This window comes from Nelumbo lutea, chromosome 4 (assembly GCF_056320005.1).
Source record: "Nelumbo lutea isolate HS-2025 chromosome 4, American lotus-T2T, whole genome shotgun sequence".
Classification (NCBI taxonomy): domain Eukaryota; kingdom Viridiplantae; phylum Streptophyta; class Magnoliopsida; order Proteales; family Nelumbonaceae; genus Nelumbo; species Nelumbo lutea.
Window position 1 is genome coordinate 66445807 of NC_142687.1, and position 21316 is coordinate 66467122.

Genomic DNA, 21316 nt, shown 5'->3' on the forward strand with positions numbered 1-21316 from the left:
AGTAATGCATTTGAGGAAAGCATGCAAAATATATTGAAAGGAGGTGGTTGATTCATCTACAAATAAGAATGTCATCTGTCCCCAATCGTCTCCACCGAAAGAGGGTTCATTAAACTTAGGGCCCGTTTGGCACATCTTTTTGAGAAGATCTTCTAGTAGCTCTGACAGTCAAAAGACATATTGAGCTTTTGCATGAAGACCTGAGCAGCCCGAAACACGTACTTCCATGTGTCTTTCCGTGTCTTTCCGCACGAGAATAAAATGCGAAAGACACAAAAAGCTTCATTTGGAACTTCCCAAAATCTGCCCAAAATGGGCTTTTCACGCCTTTTCAGTGCTCCAGCTTTTGGCAGCTAGATCTTCCGCGAGCCAAACAGAAATAGACCGAAAATCAGTCTGCCCGGATTGTAAACAGCCGAAAGACCACACGGAAAGACGCACCAAATGGGCCCTTAATTTTGATTTAAGCAGCTTGGGAAATCCCGAAATTTTAGAAATTGAAGGGGTGTGTATGGATGATGAGGACAAATTGGTTACATTATATGCAGGCTCAATTGGTGTAGGGGATTCTTTAAGGGCTGAAGTTATGACAATGCTCGAGGGAGTACAAAAGGCAAGAAATTTGAACATTAGGAAACTAATCACTAAAAGAGACTCCAAGGTGGTTGTGGGTTGGTTACAAAGTAAAGAGGCAAAGTTGTGGAATTACAAGAATGAAAAAAGAAATTCAGATGCCTGACAAAAAAACATGGAAGTGAGGCTGCATTGGATCAGAAGAAGTGCTAACTCCTTGGCCATTGCTTTAGCCAAACAAGGGGTGAAGAGAGATCAACTTTTTTAGGACATAGTTGTAAGCAAAAAGAAAGAATTCGTGGGGGAGAGACATGACAGTTTATCTCTATATGACTGTATTCTCAAATTGTACGTACTTGATTCATTTTTCTATTAATGAAATTCACTGTTACTGATAAAAAATGTTAAAAGTATGACGCATTACAGGTTCAAAACTTGTTCAAAATTCAAATTAGTACTGATGGATGGATAAAGATATATAGATATAAACAATACCTTCCGCTTGAGGGGTACAGATGTGCTCACAACTGGCTTAAAGAAGGATTCTAATCTGCAAAAGAAAACAATAACAACTAGGAATGGGCTCAAAAAGGAGAATTTCTGTGCAATAATTTTTTTGTTTCTAATTTCCATGCATAATTTTCACTCAATCAAGAATACTTACCGGCCCTGGGATGACTTGTTCTTGGCAGCTTTTATTTTCTCTATTGCCTATTCAAAATATAAACAAATGTAAATGATGGATCATTTGTTTTTGATCTACAATAGGACCTGACAGAAAATATAGTTAAGAAACTTGTAACCAATGAAGAGCTTACCTTCGTGACTCGATCATTATTGAACCCATTTTCATTCACCAGAAAGTTTATGAGCCCCTAAAGATGGTAAAAAATGATAATCTTCTAAGAATACAAAATGTTGAAAATCATTAAAATCAATAGAAAAAACCCTAGCACTCACCTCTTCATCCGGAGGAGTCCATTTAAGTTCTAATTGCTCACCATCAGCAGATACTAAAGGTTCTTTAAAAAGACGCCGAGCCTCTAGATAAGGCCAATTCTCAGGTATTTGATACCTACATATTCAGGCAAAAGCGACTGGCGTTAGCAAAGAATGAAAGACATGGAAAAGTGAGGAAAAATACAAAACAAAAATATCTAGAGGTAATTTTTTATTTTTTATTTTTCCTTTGCAAAGCATCACCCACACATCAACTAGGCAGCCACCTAGGCATTTTTTAAGCTTACCACTTATGTGGCCAACCAGGGATGCAGATATAAACATCTAAGTTGGGGAAAATAAAGTAATCGTGTCCCGTTTTATAATTGATACGTGTGTGCAATCCATTTGGATCATCGTAAGTGTATGCAGAGCTAGAGATTAGGTTCTTAATCCCTGTGCATCAGGATGCTGTTCAAAGCTTGTCATTTCTTTTGAAGCTAAAATGCAATTTTCCATTAAACCATTTACAAAATTTAGTTTTTGTAGTTAAGTAGATTATAATTGAGGGTGGGCCTCAGCACAACGATTGGGTTCCTCCATTGCGACCTGGGTGACCATGGTTCAAATATTGGAAACAACCTCTCTGTATGTGCAGGGGTAAAGCAGCGTACATCTACCCCTCCCCAGATCCCGCATTGGCGGGAGCCTCATGCACTGAGCTGCCCTTCAGTTAAGTAGTTTATAATTAACATGTATTTACATAATACTTTTCTCATGTTTGGATATGTCTTCAAAACCCAAGAGTTTTTTTAACTCACACAAATTTTCTGCAGACATCCTGAGAACTAGTTCTTAACCTTTAATCAAACCCGTAATTCCTAAATTTCAACCAAAACCTCAGTTACCTTTTTAGCATAGTGCCCTTACTATCCTTCATCTGCAACTCAATCCCTAAACAACTAGCAAATTCTTTAGTTTCCACCTGATTCTTTAACCAATAAGCGAATCATTTAGCCATCCACACCAAGAACTATCCAATTTGTGGGTGTTGATATGGCAAAAGTGTGATTCATGGAAATTTAGGCTGAATTGACCCCACGGTATATTGGTAATTTTATTTGTAGCAAGTAGAGTCTGGCCTAAAGAGTCATGTCACTACAGTCTTAATAATGTTTAAATTTTAATAGCTATTGGATAAGTAGAACAGTAGTTATGGTGTCCTTTTGGCCAAAGGAAACTAATGGTAGAATTGCAATTGTGAGTTTTCCTAGTCCTAACCTACGTTGAAAGACTAGGACCAGACCAAATGGTCGGACCATTCAACCCAGGAACCAGAAGGGATTCCGGTTTTCATTTTTCTGAAAAACCAGAGGAAACCATTGAAAACCAGCTGAGTTTCAACAACCTAGCCGGTTTTCTACAACCTGCCCAGGTCGTCACTAAGTCATTATGAACTTTAAAATGCAAATAGAAAGACTTGAACTAAAGACCTCCTAATTACATGTGTTAGCATGCAACCATTTATCTATCATGTTTTGTGTGCTAATTTATGTATCATTAATGTATATTATTGATTAAATACACACACACATATATAAGGAATAAAAGGCAAGTAATAAGACTTAAACCCTGGTCATTTATATCACAAAGCAATATCATATCCATCTAGCCACCACTTATGCTTACACCATAAATTTCAAAATCTATTAAATATGGTTTTTATGCAACTTGCAGTCAAACCTTTTGACCCATGACCCGGCAAGCATTCCAGTTTTGTGTCCAGTCTGAGTATTAAAACATCGGTCATAAGTCCATGGTCTGGCCAACCTTAAAGCCTAGAGCTATGTTTTTGTAGAGAAGATGGGTCGAATGGCCCATAGGCTGTTTAATCTTTCTTACTGTTTATGTTCTTTTCTGTAATGGGCCTTATTCTGGGCCCATCCTTTCATGTTATGTTCTTTGTAATTTCTTGCCCAACTAAGGGCCTCCTTGTAATTATTCAAATTTATCTTAATAAAATAGTGTTAGGGTGCTGAGAGGGAATAAGGTTCGAAACTCTCACTCTCAAAACCTTCATTGCCGAACTCTCAAGGTCTGTTTTCTTCAGTTTTCTTCATGGTATCAGAGCAGTGCTGAACTTCAGTATTCTAGGGTTGGAAGCTTCAGCTCGTGTTGCCTGATTCTTGGAAGTCATTGGAAGGTGCCCAAGACTCAAATCTCTTGGAGATGTGGTTCAGGGGCCAGGAAGAATCAAAGAAAAAAGGGAAACAGCTTGGTTTCTGATTTGAAGCTTAAATATTGTAAGTTGTGCTCAGATTTTTGGGTTATTTCTCTGTGCTTGGACTACTTTAGTGTCTGAAATTTCTGGGTTGTTTCTTATAGCTATTCGGTTGTCTTTTAATCTGGTTTAACCCAGAGATTTCTGGGTTGTTTTCACTCCTTTTTTGGACTGTCAAAACTGCCGAAACATCCTTGGATTCAGTGCTGCAAATTGTTGCTTCTTTTTGGCTGTGTTTTGGGGGCCTGTACGAACTGTTCTTGAGACTTTTTTCACCTTTGACAGTGGGGTCTTCTCTATTGCCCACACTGTGTTTGTAAAAAGGTCTCTTCATCAATACGAACTGGTAATTACTCTTCTTGGCTACTTTTTGTTGATTACCTTGAAGTCCCTGATAAGAAAAAGAACTTCAATTGAGTGCACAGTGCTTAGAAGTTTTCTGATTACTTCTTGAAGGTCGAACCAAGGTTCTACTTCAATCTTGGTTCTTACAACTTTTGAGTGTAGTTTGGCCTTGTGTATTGCTGTCTTGAGGTTGGTTGAACTCAGTTCTTGCTCATCCTCATTCAGTACACTTGTAGAAGTCATCTGAAATCATATTTGAAGGGTTTACATGATGGATTCCTCAAAATTTGAAAACAAGAATGGTGCTGAATATGGACTGGTTCAGGGGACTCCAGGTGATTCTTTATTGACTGTGACCAAAGTTAAACTAGATGGAACTAATTATCTGGCATGGTCACAATCGGTAAAGATTTATATAAGTAGTAGAGAAAGGTGGGGGTTTATTTCTGGGAGCAAGAAGGCTCCCCCAGAAGATGATCCATCCTACGAGAAGTGAATGCAAGAAAAATTACAGTCATTGGGTGGCTTGTGAACTCAATGCAGCCACAAATTAGCCAACACTACCTATGGATGAATTGAGCAAAGGAAATTTTGGACAGTGTTGCAGAAACCTATTCCCAAAAACTTAATGTGGCTAGACCCTATAAATTGAGAAGTGATGTGAAGAATTTAAGGCAAGGGGAGAAACCATTAGTTGTATACTTCTCAACCCTGAAGTCTCTGTGGCAAGAAATTGCCCTAATAGAAGTTGTAACTTGGGACACCACCAATGATGCAGAGACTTACAGAAAACTGGTTGAAAGGAACAGGGTGTTTGAGTTCTTAACCGGACTAAACCCATAATATGATATCACAAAACAGAATATTCTTTCCAAGGAGAGTGTCTCATTGTCACAAGCTTATGCTTTGGTGAGCAGCGAAGAGAGCAGAAGGGTTGTTCAGGTTCAAGGGGCTGGTATTAGTGATCACTTTGCAAATATAGGGGTTAAACCCAAAGGTGTTGTTGGGACATCTAGTGGCTCAGGAAAGAAAGAAGTTGTATGTGAGTACTGCCGAAGCACACCAAAGACTAGTGCTGGAAATTACATCATGATCTCGTTCCATTTCGGTTTCAGAAAAAACATGATAGTAAAAGGGCAGGAAGTGCAAATGTCTGCTTGTGCACAGTTGGCAGCCATGAAAGCAGAATATGAAAAGTTTGGGAAGATGATCAGTCATCTAGAAGATATGACTTCTTCCAACCCTTCAGGAAATTCAGCTTCTTCTGCATTTGCTCATTCAGGTATAAGCGCTTCTGCCAATCATGCAACCACTTCAGGTAATCTTAAGATCCCTTGGATTATTGACTCAGGTGCTTCTGATCATATGACCAACCTTTCTACCTTGTTTGTTTCATATGACTTGCTTCCTGGACGTGAAAAAATCACTTTAGTTGATGGTTCACTTGCCCCTATTTCTGGGAACGGAACCATCAAGGCTACAGATTCCTTGTTCCTACCTTCTGCACTTCATGTACCTAGACTAAATACAAATTTGTTGTCTGTAAGTAGTTTAACCAAGTCAATAAACTGTTGTGTAACCTTCTTTCCTTCCTACTGTGTTTTTCAAGATCTGGAGTCTCAGAAGGTGATTGGGAGTGGCCATGAGGCGAACGGAATATACCTGTTTGATACTCCGGGACAATGCACTGATCGAATTATGTTGTGTTATCGTCGTTTGGGTCATCTTTCTTTTTCTGCCTTGAGTCATCTATTCCCTGAACTATTTAAGGGAATTAGTTTGTCCAGTCTTCATTATGAGTCTTGTGAGTTATAAAAGCATTGTAGAAACAATTATCCTTTGAGCAATAAAAGATCTTCTTTTCCTTTTAATATTGTGCAATCTGATGTGTGGGGGCCTTACCACTTACCCTCCATGGGTGGCTACAAGTATTTTATATTGTTTATTGATGACTTTTATCGGTTCACTTGGATATTCCTGATGAAATCCCGTGATGAAGTTTCAAGACTTGTAAGACAATTCCATGAATTTGTTCTAACCCAATTTGATACCAGGATTAAAATTTTCAGATCTGACAATGCAAAAGAATATTTTGAGAAGAACATATCTTGCTATCTCTCTGACATGGGGGTTATTCATCAAAGATCATGTGTTAGGACCCCAGAATGGAATGGAGTTGCTGAGAGGAAAAATAGGCATATTGTTGAAGTTGCAAGAAGTATCTTATTTGCCTCACATGTTCCTACAAGGTTTTGGGGTGATGTTCTCACAGCCACCTACCTTATAAACCGTATGCCATCCAAAGTTTTAGGGTTTAAGTCTCCCTTCAATCTCCTTCATCCGGACAAGGATCTTTTTCCTATTCCTCTTCGTGTCTTTGGCAGCACCTGTTATGTACATGTTCCAAGTGTCCAAAGGCATAAATTTGAACCCAAAGCCCACAAGTGTATCTTCCTTGGTTATTCCCCCACACAGAAGGGTTACTGTTGTTTTGATCCAAAGACTGGCACTCGGTATGTCTCAATGGATGTCACCTTTGATGAGCTTTCTCCCTTTTATGGTTCCTCTCCGGATGGACATTGCCCACAGGAGGAGGATTTGTCACAGGTGTTTGCTCTTCCTCTTCCTGTCCCGGTTGAGTCTTTTGATGAGTCTGCTTCTCCTTCAAATGAATCAAGGACGGATCAGTCGTTCCATTCTCCCTGTCCCAGTGTTCTTCCACCTTTACCTCCTCGTCCTATCCTCAATCCCAAGGTGTATCAAAGGAAAAGATCCAAAAAAGAGCAAGTCGTTTCTCCTACAACACATGAGCCTCATACACTTCCAGTCACAGATGAGACAACAGGTATAGTTTCAACACCCTTGGAGTCGTCCTTCCCTGACCTTGGTATTCCCATTGCTGTTAAGAAAGGAAAACGGAAGTGCACTCACTGCATTTCCAAGCACCTTTCGTACAGGTTGCTTTCACCTTCATACTTTGCCTATCTATCTTCTGTTGCTTCTAACCCTATTCCCAAGTCTGTGTCAGAAGCTCTTAATATTCCAGAATGGAGAGATGCTATGAGGTCTGAAATTGATGTCCTACACAAGAATGACACATGGGAAGTGGTTGATTTGCCTGAAGGAAAGGATCCAATCGGTTGCAAGTGGGTCTCTACTATCAAATATTGAGCTGATGGCACCATTGAAAGGTACAAGGCCAGGCTGGTTGCAAAAGGCAATACACAAACATATGAGATTGATTACCTGGAGACCTTTGCACCTGTTGTCAAGATAACATCTATGAGGGTTCTTCTATCTTTAGCTGTTCACTTTGACTGGCCCCTTTATCAATTGGATGTGAATAATGCATTTCTGAATGGTGAATTACATGAGGAGGTTTATATGTCTCTTCCTCCAGGGATGTACGAAACCGATATGAAAGGAAAGGTATGCAGGCTGAAGAAATCCCTTTATGGACTAAAACAGTCCCCTAGAGCATGGCTTGAGAGATTTAGAACAACACTTGTTAACTTTGATTATGTGCAGACACAGTCTGATCATACTCTTTTTGTGAAGAGAAGTGGACCTCTGGCAGTATACCTCATTGTATATGTCGATGATATTATAGTAACTGGTAATGATGTTTCAGGAATTCATGATCTAAAATCTTTCCTCCATACAGAGTTTGAGATTAAAGATTTGGGGGAACTGAGATACTTCATTGGCATAGAAGTTGCTCGATCCAAGGATGGGATTCTTATCTTCCAAAGGAAGTAAGTTCTTGACTTGCTCTCTGAAACTGGAAAGATTGATGCTAGACCAATTGCTACTATTGATACGAGTCATAAACTCTCTACCTCAGATGGGACATTATTAAAAAGACAAAGGAATCTTCCAAAGACTTCTCGGGAAACTTCTGTACCTATGCATGACTCGATCAGATATTGCATATGCGATCAGTTGCATTAGCCAATTCATGCATGCTCCCCAAGACACTCATATGGCAGCAGCAGAGCGAATCCTATGTTATTTGAAGGGCTCCCCATGAAAGGGAATTCTGTTTGCCAAGCATGGTCATATGAAACTTGAAGCCTACACCGATGCTGACAGGGCCGGAAACATTGATGACAGAAGATCTACTTCTGGGTATTGCAGCTTGGTGGTTGGTAATGTTGTTTCTTGGAGAAGCAAGAAACAATCGGTTGTTGTTCGGTCTTCAGTTGAAGCAGAATACAGGGCCATGGCACATGGAGTTTCTGAACTATTATGGCTAAAATCATTGATGAAGGAACTTGGGGTTAAGAATGCAAGCCAATGATGTTGTACTGTGATAATCAGGCTGCCATCAACATTGCTCACAATCGAGTACAACATGATAGAACTAAGCATATTGAAGTTGATCGACACTTCATTAGAGAAAGGGTCTCTTCGGGTGAAGTATGTCTTCCTTTCATCACATCTGAAGGACAATTGGCAGATTTTTTCACCAAAGGCATTCCCAAGGCAAAACTTCAGCATGATACTAACAAGCTTGGCATGATTGACATTTATGCTCAACTTGAGGGTGAGTGTATAGAAGATGGGCCAAATGGCCCATAGGCTGTTTATTCTTTCTTACTGTTTATGTTCTTTTCTATAATGGGCCTTATTCTGGGCCCATCCTTTCATGTTATGTTCTTTGTAATTTCTTGCCCAACTAAGGGCCTCCTTGTAATTATTCAAATTTATCTTAATAAAATAGTGTTAGGGTGCTGAGAGGGAGTAAGGTTCGAAACTCTCACTCTCAAAATCCTCATTGCCGAACTCTCAAGGTCTGTTTTCTTCAGTTTTTAATAACAGAAAGGGAGTATGATGTTTTTAGTAAAACCTATGCTTGTGTTTGTGGTGAGATATTCCTATAAACTATAGAGCGATTCTAGGTTCCTGTGTTTAAATGCTTGTCAACCTAATAAATTTTTGTCAGCAAAGAGAAGTTACTTATCTTTCTTAACCAAAGAAAATAACTTAGCTCAATATTTAATATTTAACCATTGCATGGAGAAATGGCCCCTTCTGAAAAAGTACATGTGCTATACAAGAAAATGAAAAGATGACAAGAAACCAATTACAAAACGACCCCTTTGTAACACCCAACCATCAAAAGCGCATCCATCATAGTTCTCAAAACTTGAGCATCCGTACATACACCAAACAATAAATCTCAAAGATTAGAATATTTCAAACTAAACCATAAGAAATACATGTAGAATATTTTAAACAAATAAATTTTAAATTGAAGGATGAGAAGCACCTCTCTTTGTTAATGTTCTCTATTATATTCTCTATAGAACCATGTTGACGAATGAGCTTCAAAGCAGTCTGTCCCCCGATACCTGGTTGATGTACAGGTTTAACAAAAATGTGATATTTCATAAACAAAGTAAATTGCAATAACTTCAGATGAACCATTTGTATATGGTAGAAGGAAATTGAAGTACCAGAGAGATAGCTCATGTCTTTATGATGGAAATGTTGTAACACAACCAAACAATTGAAAATTCTAACAAGTAATCAGATAACTAGATTATTAAAACTTGCTAGTAGGATGTGAAAAATGCATAATCTACAATTATTATCCCTATCGAAGTTTATTTCTTTTTTATGCATTTTGTCATGCAACCTCTGTTCCATTTTTTGTCAATAATCTGCAATTACACAGATTTTTTTGGGTACAATACATGGTAAAACAAGTAAAATGTTGATAAACTAAAATAGTGTAAGTAATCTGCAGACAACATTACAAAGTAAATTTGACCATCTACATGTCAGAAAGCATGTATCCATGTTTGCATTTGTATAATTGGACATATTTTTATCAGAAACAACACTGAGAACCATATTGGTTAAGAAGCTTGAAGGCCTGTTCTTTTACACTGTAAAACGGAGGGGGAAGTTGGTCAATGGAGAAGTTGACCAAGCTCCCCACGTTTTTTTGCTGGGAACTGTAGGGCCCACAGAAATTTTCCCTCGGGTAAATTTTTGGGCCCATTTGACCAAAACAGTTGAATCGCTGGCCTGCAACACAGATGGAAAAACAGTTGTCTCCAGATTGGTTTTTAAAACATTGGATCAATGGGCCTTCAACTCTTGTTAAGATGCAGCCAACCACCACTTGTTTATCCCCCTTCATGAGCAACCCTTTCCAAGCCAAGGCATTTGCCAGCTTTAAGTCTCGGACTAATGCAATATGCAAGAAGTGGTACCTTCACTGATGCTTTTTTTGCCTGCAGTGCTCATAAAACCAAGTACAGTGTCACCAAAGAGGTCCCTAAAACTCCACCTACACATAACAGACCTTGATTTCCGAGACAGCGTCCATCAAAAGTATTATATTTTTGGTGTCCATTGCAGCCTATGCCACAACTGCCAGCAATTGCCCAGGAGCAAAATCTGACAAGTCCGAAGCCCTTTCCCGAAAAACTAGGTCTTCCGTCTCCAAAAAACTAAGTACAATGTCACCAAAGTGGTCCCTAAAACTCCACCTACACATAGCAGACCTAGAATTTTTTTGATAAAACATAAGAACTTTTTTATAATGGGAAGATCTTCCAGGGATGTAACAAGAGACTCAAAAGAGTTTTTTTTTTTTTTTTTTTTAGAAGAAAGACTCAAAGAGAATGCATTAGCTTAATTTATGTCCTATTGGATTTAGCTATTGAGTTTGTGCAGATATGAAGGCCATACTTCAGGGCCCCATATTGATGGTTTCCATTGGATCATAGCTGGTGAAGGTGGGGTGGGAATTCTTTTATTTAATCAATAACAGTAAATTTTCATTAAAAATAAATAAAAGATACAAGAGAACACAAAGGTGAGGTAAACTCTCTTAACTCTCTCCGAGATGACAACTGATTAAACTAATTACAATACAGCCCAGAAAGGTTTCTCTCTTCCCACCCCTTTTTTTGCCAAAAGCATCAGCAAAGGAATTAGCACCTCTTTTCTTCTATCATTAACATGGTTCCACCAACCAATCTCCTCCTTTTGCAGCCAGCCCACTACCAACTTTGAATCACCTTCATTGATCAGCCTCCTGATATCCAATTCCTTTGCTCTTTGGATAGTCCATGGTCTAAAGATGGCAAACAAGAACCTTGGCACTTTTGCATCATGCTCAAGGCAAAGGCCCTAGCTTCCAAAGTGAAGGTCTCATTTAGATGGATTTCAAGACCAACCAACACTTTGGCAGAGAACTTGTGTAGCAGCCACTTCAGCCTACCATGCCCAAGCCCAAGAGCCCACAACAATCCAGGCACGAAGCCACCCATTTCGCAACAGTTCGTTAGAAGACAGAGGGGACCAGCAGCCACGGCAGCAGATCTAATCCCAGAGTTAGTTACCTCTGCACATGGGAATATCTGATTCTCACATCGATCCACCTGAGCCAGTATAAAAGGCTCCCAATTTTGTAATAAAAACATGAATAGAAACCTTTCTTCTTCCTCCATGTTCTTTGCTCTCAGGAGGCAAGTCTCCCTCGAAGAGGCTACCGTGGTAGGCGGTTCCTACCAGTTGGTATCAGAGGCAGGCTACCGCTTCCAATGCCACCGACATGATCTACTGTAGACAACGAGAGGGTCAATCAGATTGAATTGGATTTGCACCAGGTGGTCACTGAGCTGAAGGAACTTCAGGACCCCCATGTCCGCCATGGCCTCCCAACAACAGAGAGGGAGTCCAGTCATTGAGATGGTGAGATGGAAGACTGGAACTACCACGAGGGGAGGGGCGGCGCACCACTTCCAGGCAAGGTAACCCAAATGGATTTTCCAAAATATTTAGGCGGAGATCCCATCCCCATGGATCTTCAAGGCCAATTAGTATTTTGAATACCGCAAAATCCCTTCACACCAGCGAGTGTCACTCACTTCCATCCATTTAAACGGTGATGTGATCCTCTAGTTTCAATGGTATCGCCACTCCCTGAAGGGATGGGAGATCCATCATATGGATGGTCGAACCATGCAGGGTGGCTGGGCGAAATTTCAAAAATTTCTTTCTCCCATCTGGGTCCCTAATTTAGAAAAACTGCATTTTTCAAGGTTCATTCTTGAATCAAACCGGACCAGATCTGAAACCAAAGGAGGGAAATGGGTATACCTGATACGAAATCAACGTAAGCAACTCCCAATGTAGGTGTTCACGCCCAAAGAAGTCACCAAAACCGACCTGCACTAAAGATGACACAGCTTATGGTGAGGTAGGATCAGCAAGGAGGTTCTTCAGCAAGAACCCCAATTCTTCAACAAGAATCACGTAGGGTGTGAGCACGACTTCATAATGTTTCTTCTAGCAAGAAATAATATCAAGATCCAACCTTGATCAATTCCAAGAATGGAGATCGAACTGGGTAGGGGCGGCAAGAGCTAAGGGAGAAAACTACAGAATGCTGAATTTGCTTAAACTGAGGAATTCGCCCACTTATTTATAACCTTCTTTGGATCAACTTCCTAATCCAATTAAGAAGAAGTTTCTTAATCCAAATCTGATATTTGGATCTGGACTCCTAAGTGGATAAGACATATCTTATCCGCTTGTTGATCCTAATCAGATTATAAACCTAATTCGCCCCATTTAATTAAATCACTTAAACCCAGTTCAAAATGGGCTTTAGGCCCATTAAGTCAAATGTCTCACTTTCCCTTTTAAATGTTGGCTAGTTTGGCTCTCTTTGAATGGCGTGGGACCCTAGCATTGATCTCCACAAAAGCCATTGGGTTCATCCTAGCCTTCGTTACAAGGCCTGGCCGAATTCACTGTTGAAGACAGTGAACCCCTGAGCCCATCAGTATGGGCTCTTACCAGGCCCAACATTACACTAAATGGTCCCTGAGTCCAGCCACCTTATGAAGGCCCAAGGTCTATGGACTTATGTGAAATTAGCCCATCAAGTAAAAAACCTAAATGGTCTTACACTTAACCTCTCAACCCATAATTATCAAATATTGCCCGACAAGAAAGGACCTCTCCCTCGGCTACAAGGTACAATGTTGAACTCTCTACTCACATGGATCCCGAGAATTAAAACCTTTTGCAAACATTTTGTGAAACCATAATATATATGTATATCTCTATATAAATATATTTTGCATAAACAAATCTCAACAAGTTTGAAATCAACTAAGGGTAGTTTAGGTTTCCATCAGAGAGAGTGCATTCCCCAACCATTCACTTTGTCTGACAAAGGGGCTGATTCTGTCACTATGATCACACACTCAGGTGAATTCTCAGACTGCCCCAACATACCCAGGTTTTGACCCCTGCTAAGGATCTCACAAATTGGCATATTAAAGACAGTCCAATCCAACACCTAGTGTAATACCATAATCGAGTCTAGGGGTTAGGTGTAACTTTCCAGTTTTGTCCATCTGTCTCCAAGGCCCAGGGCATAAGTGGAAAATGGTTCGGTTCAGAGTTTCAATTAAACCCACACTACATGCACTTCAGGTCTCACCCTAGCAGTTGAAACAAGCCACCCCAACCTTCTTGGCAGCACTTTAGTGTCAGCCTCGGCAGGATAAACCTCCCCAGGTCTATCCAACGACTATGAAGATTCTAAACTAACACGAGTCTCATTAGTGTCTAATTTAAGGGTATTACACAAAAACACACCATAATAACATGAATTAATTATGTACTTCATTCATTTACAAAAAATGTCAATAAGTACATCAATCTGATTGAAGCTAAGGGCATAACTGTCTAACACTCCCAACTGCAGGTGGGTCAGATTTCATTGAAACCCTACTGCATTTGTGAACTATAACGAGCAACTTACCAGGCTGAAAAAACTGGAACAGTGATGGAGTATCAGCTAGAATTTGAATGTCTATCTTCTCCTGTTTTCGGGTGGCTAGAAACAGTAATGGTGGGCCATTTCATTAGGGGATTAAGAGATGATATACGCTTGGAGGTTAAGGCATTACAACTGGTGACAGTCATGGCAGCGGTGGACATGGCCAAACTACAAGAACGGTTAGACCAAATGAGGAGGATTGACTACTCCCTCAGCTCGATCTTGAAAAACCCTCCTAAGGCTGAACTGGTGGTCCCTAAGCCTGTGTTTGAGCCCACAAGGCCCGCTTACCTTGTCCCATTGTACCTTTTAAGAGCCTTTCATGGGTCGAAGCCTGATGCGGAAAAGGTCTATGCTACAATTGCAATGACAAGTTTGGGTTGGGCCACAAGTGCAAGGCCCAATACCACTTGCAACTAGATGATGAAACCCCTGATGTGGACCCCTTCATACCCACAGATGGGGAAGTCAATCCGGTGGGCCCTAACCAAGAAGTTGATATCTCCCTTCATGCTCTGATAGGCCCAGGTTCTATGCAAGCCATGCGAGTCATAGGCAATTTGCTAGGAAGGCCCATAGCTATTCTCATTGAGAGTGGGTCAACATTGAACTTCATCACCTGCCTCATGGCCAAAGAACTTGGTATGATACTCCAACCCACTTCCTCTTTTTTAGTTCATGTGGCCAATGGACAAAAAATAACATGTGCCAGTATCTACAAGAACGATGCCTCTCCATCCAAGGACAAAAATTCTAGGTAGACTTGCACCCTTTGGAATGCCCACAGCTATTCTCATTGAGAGTAGGTCAACATTAAACTTCATCACCTGCCTCTTGGCCAATAAACTTGGTATGATACTCCAACCCACTTTCTCTTTTTCAGTTCATGTGGCCAATGGACATGAAATAGCATGTGATAGTATCTGCAAGAAGGAACCCCTGACAGAAATTCTAGGTAGACTTTCACCCCTTGGAATTCTATGGTCTTGATGTCATCTTAGGGTCAAGTTCTAAATATTGACACGCTTGATACGCCGGTAGGGGCGTAATGGGCAATATTGGTACTTTTTTTAACTTTTATTTCAAATCCGGTTCAGGGGGCGGTTTAAGGTTCCTCCACCCCCTAAACCGGTCAAAACCCCGATACACCCTCTATAGGGGCATATCAAGGTGCTCCCAATACGATACGTATCGGCCGATACGTGTCGACTTTTTTAACCTTGCTTAGGTGTGCAATGGCTATGTAGCCTTGGTCTGGTGCTATGTGATTGGAATAATATGACCATGGATTTCACCAACAATGAGGTACCTTGCCACTTACAGGTCTGCAGCCGGCACCCCTAAACACCCTAGCTTAGGCCTCTAAATCCTCATGCCAACCCCTATTTATGTACTTGGGCTTATAACCCACTTCCCCCACTCTTGATAACCTCAATGAAGCCTTCGCCCACTTCACCCACCAACAGGCTCTCTAAGATTTGCTGACCCAATTCAAGGACATTTTTGGAGAGTGCACCGCACTACCCCCTACCCAAGCCCAAGACCACCAAATTCCCCTCACAACTAATGCCTAACACTATAGATACGCCTACTTTCAAAAAATGGAAATTGAGAAGGCTGTTACTGAACCCCTGCACAAGGGCTACATTCAAACCAGCACCAATCCCTTCTCCTCTCCCGTCCTATTAGTCAAAAAGAAGGATGAACGAGTATCCCATCCCCATTATTGCTGAACTCTTGGACGAGTTGGGGTCTGCAAGAGTGTATTCCAAACAGGACTTAAATTCAGGGTATCATCAGATATGGTTGTACCCAGAGGACATACCCAAAACTGCTTTTCAAACCCATGATGGCCACTGTGAATTCTTGGTCATGCCACTTAGGCTTATGAATGCCCCCTCCACCTTCCAATTTATCATGAATAACCTGTTTAGACCATACTTGAGACGGTTTGTGCTGGCATTTTTCGATGACATCCACATCTATAGCCCAGATTGGCAAGCCCACACCCACCTAGAGCACTTGCAACAGGTATTATCGGTTCCGCGAGGAAACCATCTGTATGCAAAGCTCTCTAAGTGCTCTTTTGGCCAGAGCAAAATCCACTATTTGGGGCACAAAGTACATGAGGGGAGGGTCACAACTGACCAAGAGAAAGTGGTGGTCATCCAAGATTGGCCAAGGCCCACTTCGGTGATGGCCTTGAGAGGCTTTCCAGGACTCACGAGCTACTATAGGCGGTACACTCAAGGTTACAGGCTCATAGCCACACCCCTTACCAACCTCTTAAAGAAAGATTCATTCATGTGGGATGAGGAAGCTTAGAAGGCTTTTGGTGCACTCAAGGCTACGATCACTACACCACCTGTTTTGACCCTCCCAAACTTCTCCCAACCTTTTGAACTTGAATTTGACGCCTCTGGTATGGGTGTGGGGGCAGTACTAATATGGCAAGGAAGGCCCTTGGCCTATTTCAGTGAAGCCTTATCTTCTACTCACCAAACCCAATCTACATATGTGAAGGAGCTGGTGACCATTGCGTTAGTCGTCCAAAAGTGGAGGGCCTATTTGCTAACCTGGCAATTTGTCATCAAAACTGACCAAAGGAGCCTCAAATACCTCGTAGAGCAATGGGTTCACACTCCGAAGCAGCGGAAGTGGCTCAGCAAGTTAATGGGCTTTGATTATCAAATTGAGTACAAACCAAGCATCACTATCCAATTGGCCAATGCTCTCTCCCGGTTGAAAGAACTGGCCCAACTCACTTGCTCAGAACCAACCTACCCTTTGTTTGAAGCCATCCGGCAAAGAGTCAAGGCAAGATCCCATACTCCAGTTGATTAGAAACCAGGTTCAAGAAAAAACGGCCAAGATAAGTGCGTACACTGCTATTGGGCCAAACTTGTTATTCAAGGGGTGTTTCGTGATTTCCTCCAATTCAGCCCATATCCCCGATCTGATGAAGCTTTTTCATGATTCCAGTCTGGGGGACACTCAAGAGTTTTGCGCACTCTTAAGCGCTTAGGAAGCCATTATTAGTTTATTACTGGCCAGGTATGTGTTGGGATGTCCAACAGCATATTGCTGAATGTGAGGTATGCCAACAGTAGAAATACCAAGCCCAATCGCCTGTTAGGATTTTGCAACCGCTCAGAATTCCAGATTTGGTATGGGAAGAAATCTCCATGGACTTCATTACATGTCTACCTCGTTCAGCTGGCAAATTAGTGATTCTGGTGGTGGTTGACCGGATAATGAAGTATGAACACTTTTCAACTCTGCCTCACCCATACACTGCTGCCATGGTGGTTGAAGTATTTGTAAAGGACATGGCCAAGCTGCATGGGACCCCCAAGTCCATTGTTTCTAATTGAGACCCATCCTTCCACAACCACTTTTGGAGGGAATATTTCCGGGTGCATGGTACTAAGTTGTTCCATCCACCAATTATCTGTTGGATGGTTTTTGTATGCCCTTAGCTTCAATCAGTTTTGATTTACTTTTGACATTTAATGTAAATAAATGAAGTACATGTTTGATTCATGTTGTGTGGTATACTTTTGTGTGTAAGACCCTGAAACTGGACACTTAATGAGACTTGTGTTGGTTTTAAATGTTCACAGTCGTTGGATAAGTCTAGGGAGATTTATCCTACAAAGGCTGACATTGGTTTGTTGCCAACTGTTGGGGTGGCTTGTCTCAGCCGCCAGGGTGAGACCCAAGGCACAGGCAGTGTAGGATTACTTGAACCCTTGAACCGGACAAGATTTCCAACATTGCTCTGGACCTTGGAGATTGATGGGCAAAACTGGAAAGTTACACCTGACCCCTAAACCCAATTATAATACTGCACTAGGTGTCAGATTGGGCTATCTTTGATATGCCAATCAGTGAGATCCTTAGCGGGGCTCAAAACCTGGGTATGTTGGGACAATCTGAGAATTCATCTAAGTGGGTGATCATAGTGACGGAATCAGCCCCTTTGTCGGACAAAGGTAATGATCGGACATGCACTCTCTCAAATGAAAACCAAACTGCTGGCAGTTGATTTCAATCATTGGAATTTTGTTTTGCAAAATTTATATATATGATATATATTTAAGTATGGTTTCAAAATATTTGCAAATGGTTAATTCCCGGGATCCATATAAGTAGAGAGTGCAACATTGTTCATTGCAGCCGAGGGAGAGGTCCTCTCTTGTCGGGCAGTGCTTGATCATTATGGGCTGAGAGGTTAAGTGTAAGACCATTTGGGATAACACCTGATGGGCTAATCTTGCACATGCCCACAGTCCTTGGGTTTTTATAAGATGGCTTGGCCCAGGGACCACTTAGTGTTGGGCCCATAGGGTCCATATGATGGGCTCAGGGGGTTCACTAGGCTCTCCAGTGAATTCGGCTAGGCCTTGTAACAGAGGCTGGGCCGAACCCATATGGCTGGTGTGTAGATCAATGCTTGGGTCCCACGCCATACAAAGAAGCCCAACTGGACAGTAGTTTGGAAGACATTTGAGCACATAACCTTATTGGGCCTAAAGCCCATTTCGAACTGGGTTGATTTGACCAGTCATTAACGAGGGGCGAATCTTAGATTAGGATGAGCCCAAAAGCTTATCTAATCTGCAGATAGGATTAAGAAGAGCCCTAATCCAAATACAGATTTGGATAAGGGCAACTCCTGATATGATCAGGAGATCTTTTCTTAATCATTGAGCAACTAGAGGAAACCCTATTCGACTTACAAGAATTCGAACCCTAGGGGATTAACTCATAACACACCCTGTAGTTTTGTGAGATAGGATCTTAGTAACCCTAGAGAAGAAAAAGCAGTCCGCCATCTTCTTCTCCAACTCCCTCCTGTTGTAGCCGCCACTATCTATTGCAGTTCGTTTTCTCAGATCAAGAAAGGTTCTTGATATCAGTCTTTGTTGAAAGGCTGATTCGGTTTGGTGCCCATTGTCATCCAGTGGATTCTTGTGAAAGATTCAGTGTGTACGACGCACACTGCTGGTTTTGTTCCACAGTTGTCGTGTCATCTTCAGCAGGAGTAGATCTTGGTGCCTTCTTTGGGCGTGAACACCAACTTTGGGAGATATTACTTCTCTGGATCAGGTATAATTACTCCCTTCACTTTTGGTTCAGATCTGGTTCGGTTCTGGTTCAAGTAGGATCATTGAATCTTGATTCTAAAATTAGGGAATGTGATTCCCAGTTGAAAGGTAGGTAGAAAATTTTTGAAATTCACCCACCCATTCCGCAACTGATTTGGCGTCCATACGATGGATTCAACCATCCCTTTCATTATCACCCGCAAACTGATGGGTAGACAGAGGTTCTCAAATGTCCGGAAGCTTATTTGCATTGCCTTGCAGGGGAACAGCCCAAGTAGTGGGCTCACCGGCTCCCATGGGCTGAGCATTGGTGCAACACGACCAATCAGTCAACCGCCAGCATGACTCCATTCAAAGCATTGTATGGACATGATCCACCCCCTATACTCCCCTATGAGTTGGGAACCACTAAAGCTGCTGAAATAGAAGCCACACTAACAGCCCAAGATGAGATCCAGAAAATTCTCAAGGCCAATCTATCTAGGCCCAGTCAAGGATGAAGGGCCATTATGATACTCATCACCAACACATGGGAGTTTTTTTGAAGAATAAAAGAAAAAAAAATTATTGATAAAATAAAAAGTAGATTACAGCACTAACAAAAAGAAATACTGAGAACCCCCCCCCCTCATACAGCAATGCTTTCAAAGACACAAAACTAACAAAAAGAAAGATTGAGAACCCCCTGCCTCATACATTGGTTAGTCTTCAGGATCAAATGACTCGTCCTACTACCCGCCATCTTCCTCATCCCAAACTTTTTCTTCTTTTCACCACAACATCTTCTTCAATTTCTCTTCCCTTGTACTCATTTCAAATTTTTCTAAAGCTCTTCTAGTGAACTCTTCACCTCCCCAAAAGAATAGCCTTAAACTCCTGCCAACTCTAACCTCAATGTCCACCATGGTCTTAATCTCCACTTTCTCCCCATCCTTATCAACTTGTTGAGACAAAGTAAGGCTACTCTCATCAACTTGACCTCCCCCCTCCTTCTTATCCCCTGACCCCGGTCTAACCTCTGGCCCTTCTTTTGTCAGGGTCGACTTTATCTCCCCTACGACAACTTGAAGCCCCCCCCCCCGACTTAACCTCTTCCTTTTGTACACTCTCTTATAATTGTTGGAAGTACCTGCCCCAATCAAATCGTCTTTTAGCCTCGAGAAAACCTTAGACACATGGACAAGGCGACACTTGCTTGTCTCTCTGGCTTTTTTTGCTCCTTCAATAGGTCCTACAGCACCTTCCTTGTTCACAACTCTTCTCCACCCTAGATGTACTCCAATCCTACCAACTGAAATTTCAAACTTTTGGTAATACTCGCAGTCTAGAGATAAGTTAGTTTTTTCATTCTTGTCCAAAGCCTCTCACGCAACCTCATCGCCATGTTCAATAGTCACTCTTAGCGTTGTCCTCTCCACAGCCAGACCTACCTAACATTGCTTCCTTGTCCTCCCTTTCCCACCTCACTAACTCCTTCGCTACTTCCCTAGAAACCACCTCCCTTCCTTCCTTCTCACCTTCTGAACCTTCTGAACAAACAACCACTTGGACCTCATCCAGATTCCAATGTCTGTGCCAACGAAATCACCAAAAGAAATAAACTTCCCAGCTTGCTGATTAGGACTTGTCTTCTCCTTTTTCCTTTCATCGCAGCGTTCTCTTAGATTAAGAAGTTCAATGAATCTTCCACATTGATTACTCTTCTGAAATACTTCACGAGCAATCTCAGCTCTCAAACTCCAAAGCCCCTTCCCAAAGCTTTCAAACTGAAATGTGCACCTAAAACTTTGAGATTGCTTGAATTTTCTCTTGTTTGAAGCCCTTAATTTGAAATGATGCTTCATAGAGAATTCTCCAGCATTATTGATGAACTTTGTCTTCGAAGCTTGGCCCACAATCTGAGTCAATAGTTGACATCATTTATATCTAAGGTGACCAACAATATACCATAGATGTTGACAATAACTACCTTTATATCGTTAAAAACATTGATTTTTTTTCCTCTTTCCATTTTCTAGATCAGTAACCATTAAAATGGTTTATTAGAATGTTTACAAAGAATTCATTACCATAAATGTATGCCTAATACTGCTCTTTTTCCATTAGCCTTAGCCCTTCATACAATTTAAACGACCCTTTCCTAGGGTACTAACCCAGCACAACCGGCTTCTTGTTACTCCCTATTTAGCCAACACATAAGCCAAGAAATTGGCAGATCTCAAAATCCACTTATAAACAATCAAACTTTAC

At 41.3% G+C, this 21316-nt stretch overlaps 1 protein-coding gene across 2 annotated transcripts in view; it reads right to left on the bottom strand.

The window, feature by feature from the left end:
* The window catches only part of LOC148860922 (5'-3' exonuclease family protein), a 56326-nt gene that overhangs the window by 6902 nt on the left and 28108 nt on the right, over positions 1-21316 (bottom strand). For both annotated transcript variants that reach the window (XM_088984205.1, XM_088984204.1), the window contains exons 12-16: positions 9411-9492; positions 1534-1648; positions 1392-1448; positions 1238-1284; positions 1069-1123 (exon numbers count right to left, since the gene is read on the bottom strand). In XM_088984205.1, the coding sequence (XP_088840331.1) occupies positions 1069-1123; positions 1238-1284; positions 1392-1448; positions 1534-1648; positions 9411-9492 (356 nt within the window). The remainder of the gene's footprint in view (positions 1-1068; positions 1124-1237; positions 1285-1391; positions 1449-1533; positions 1649-9410; positions 9493-21316) is intronic.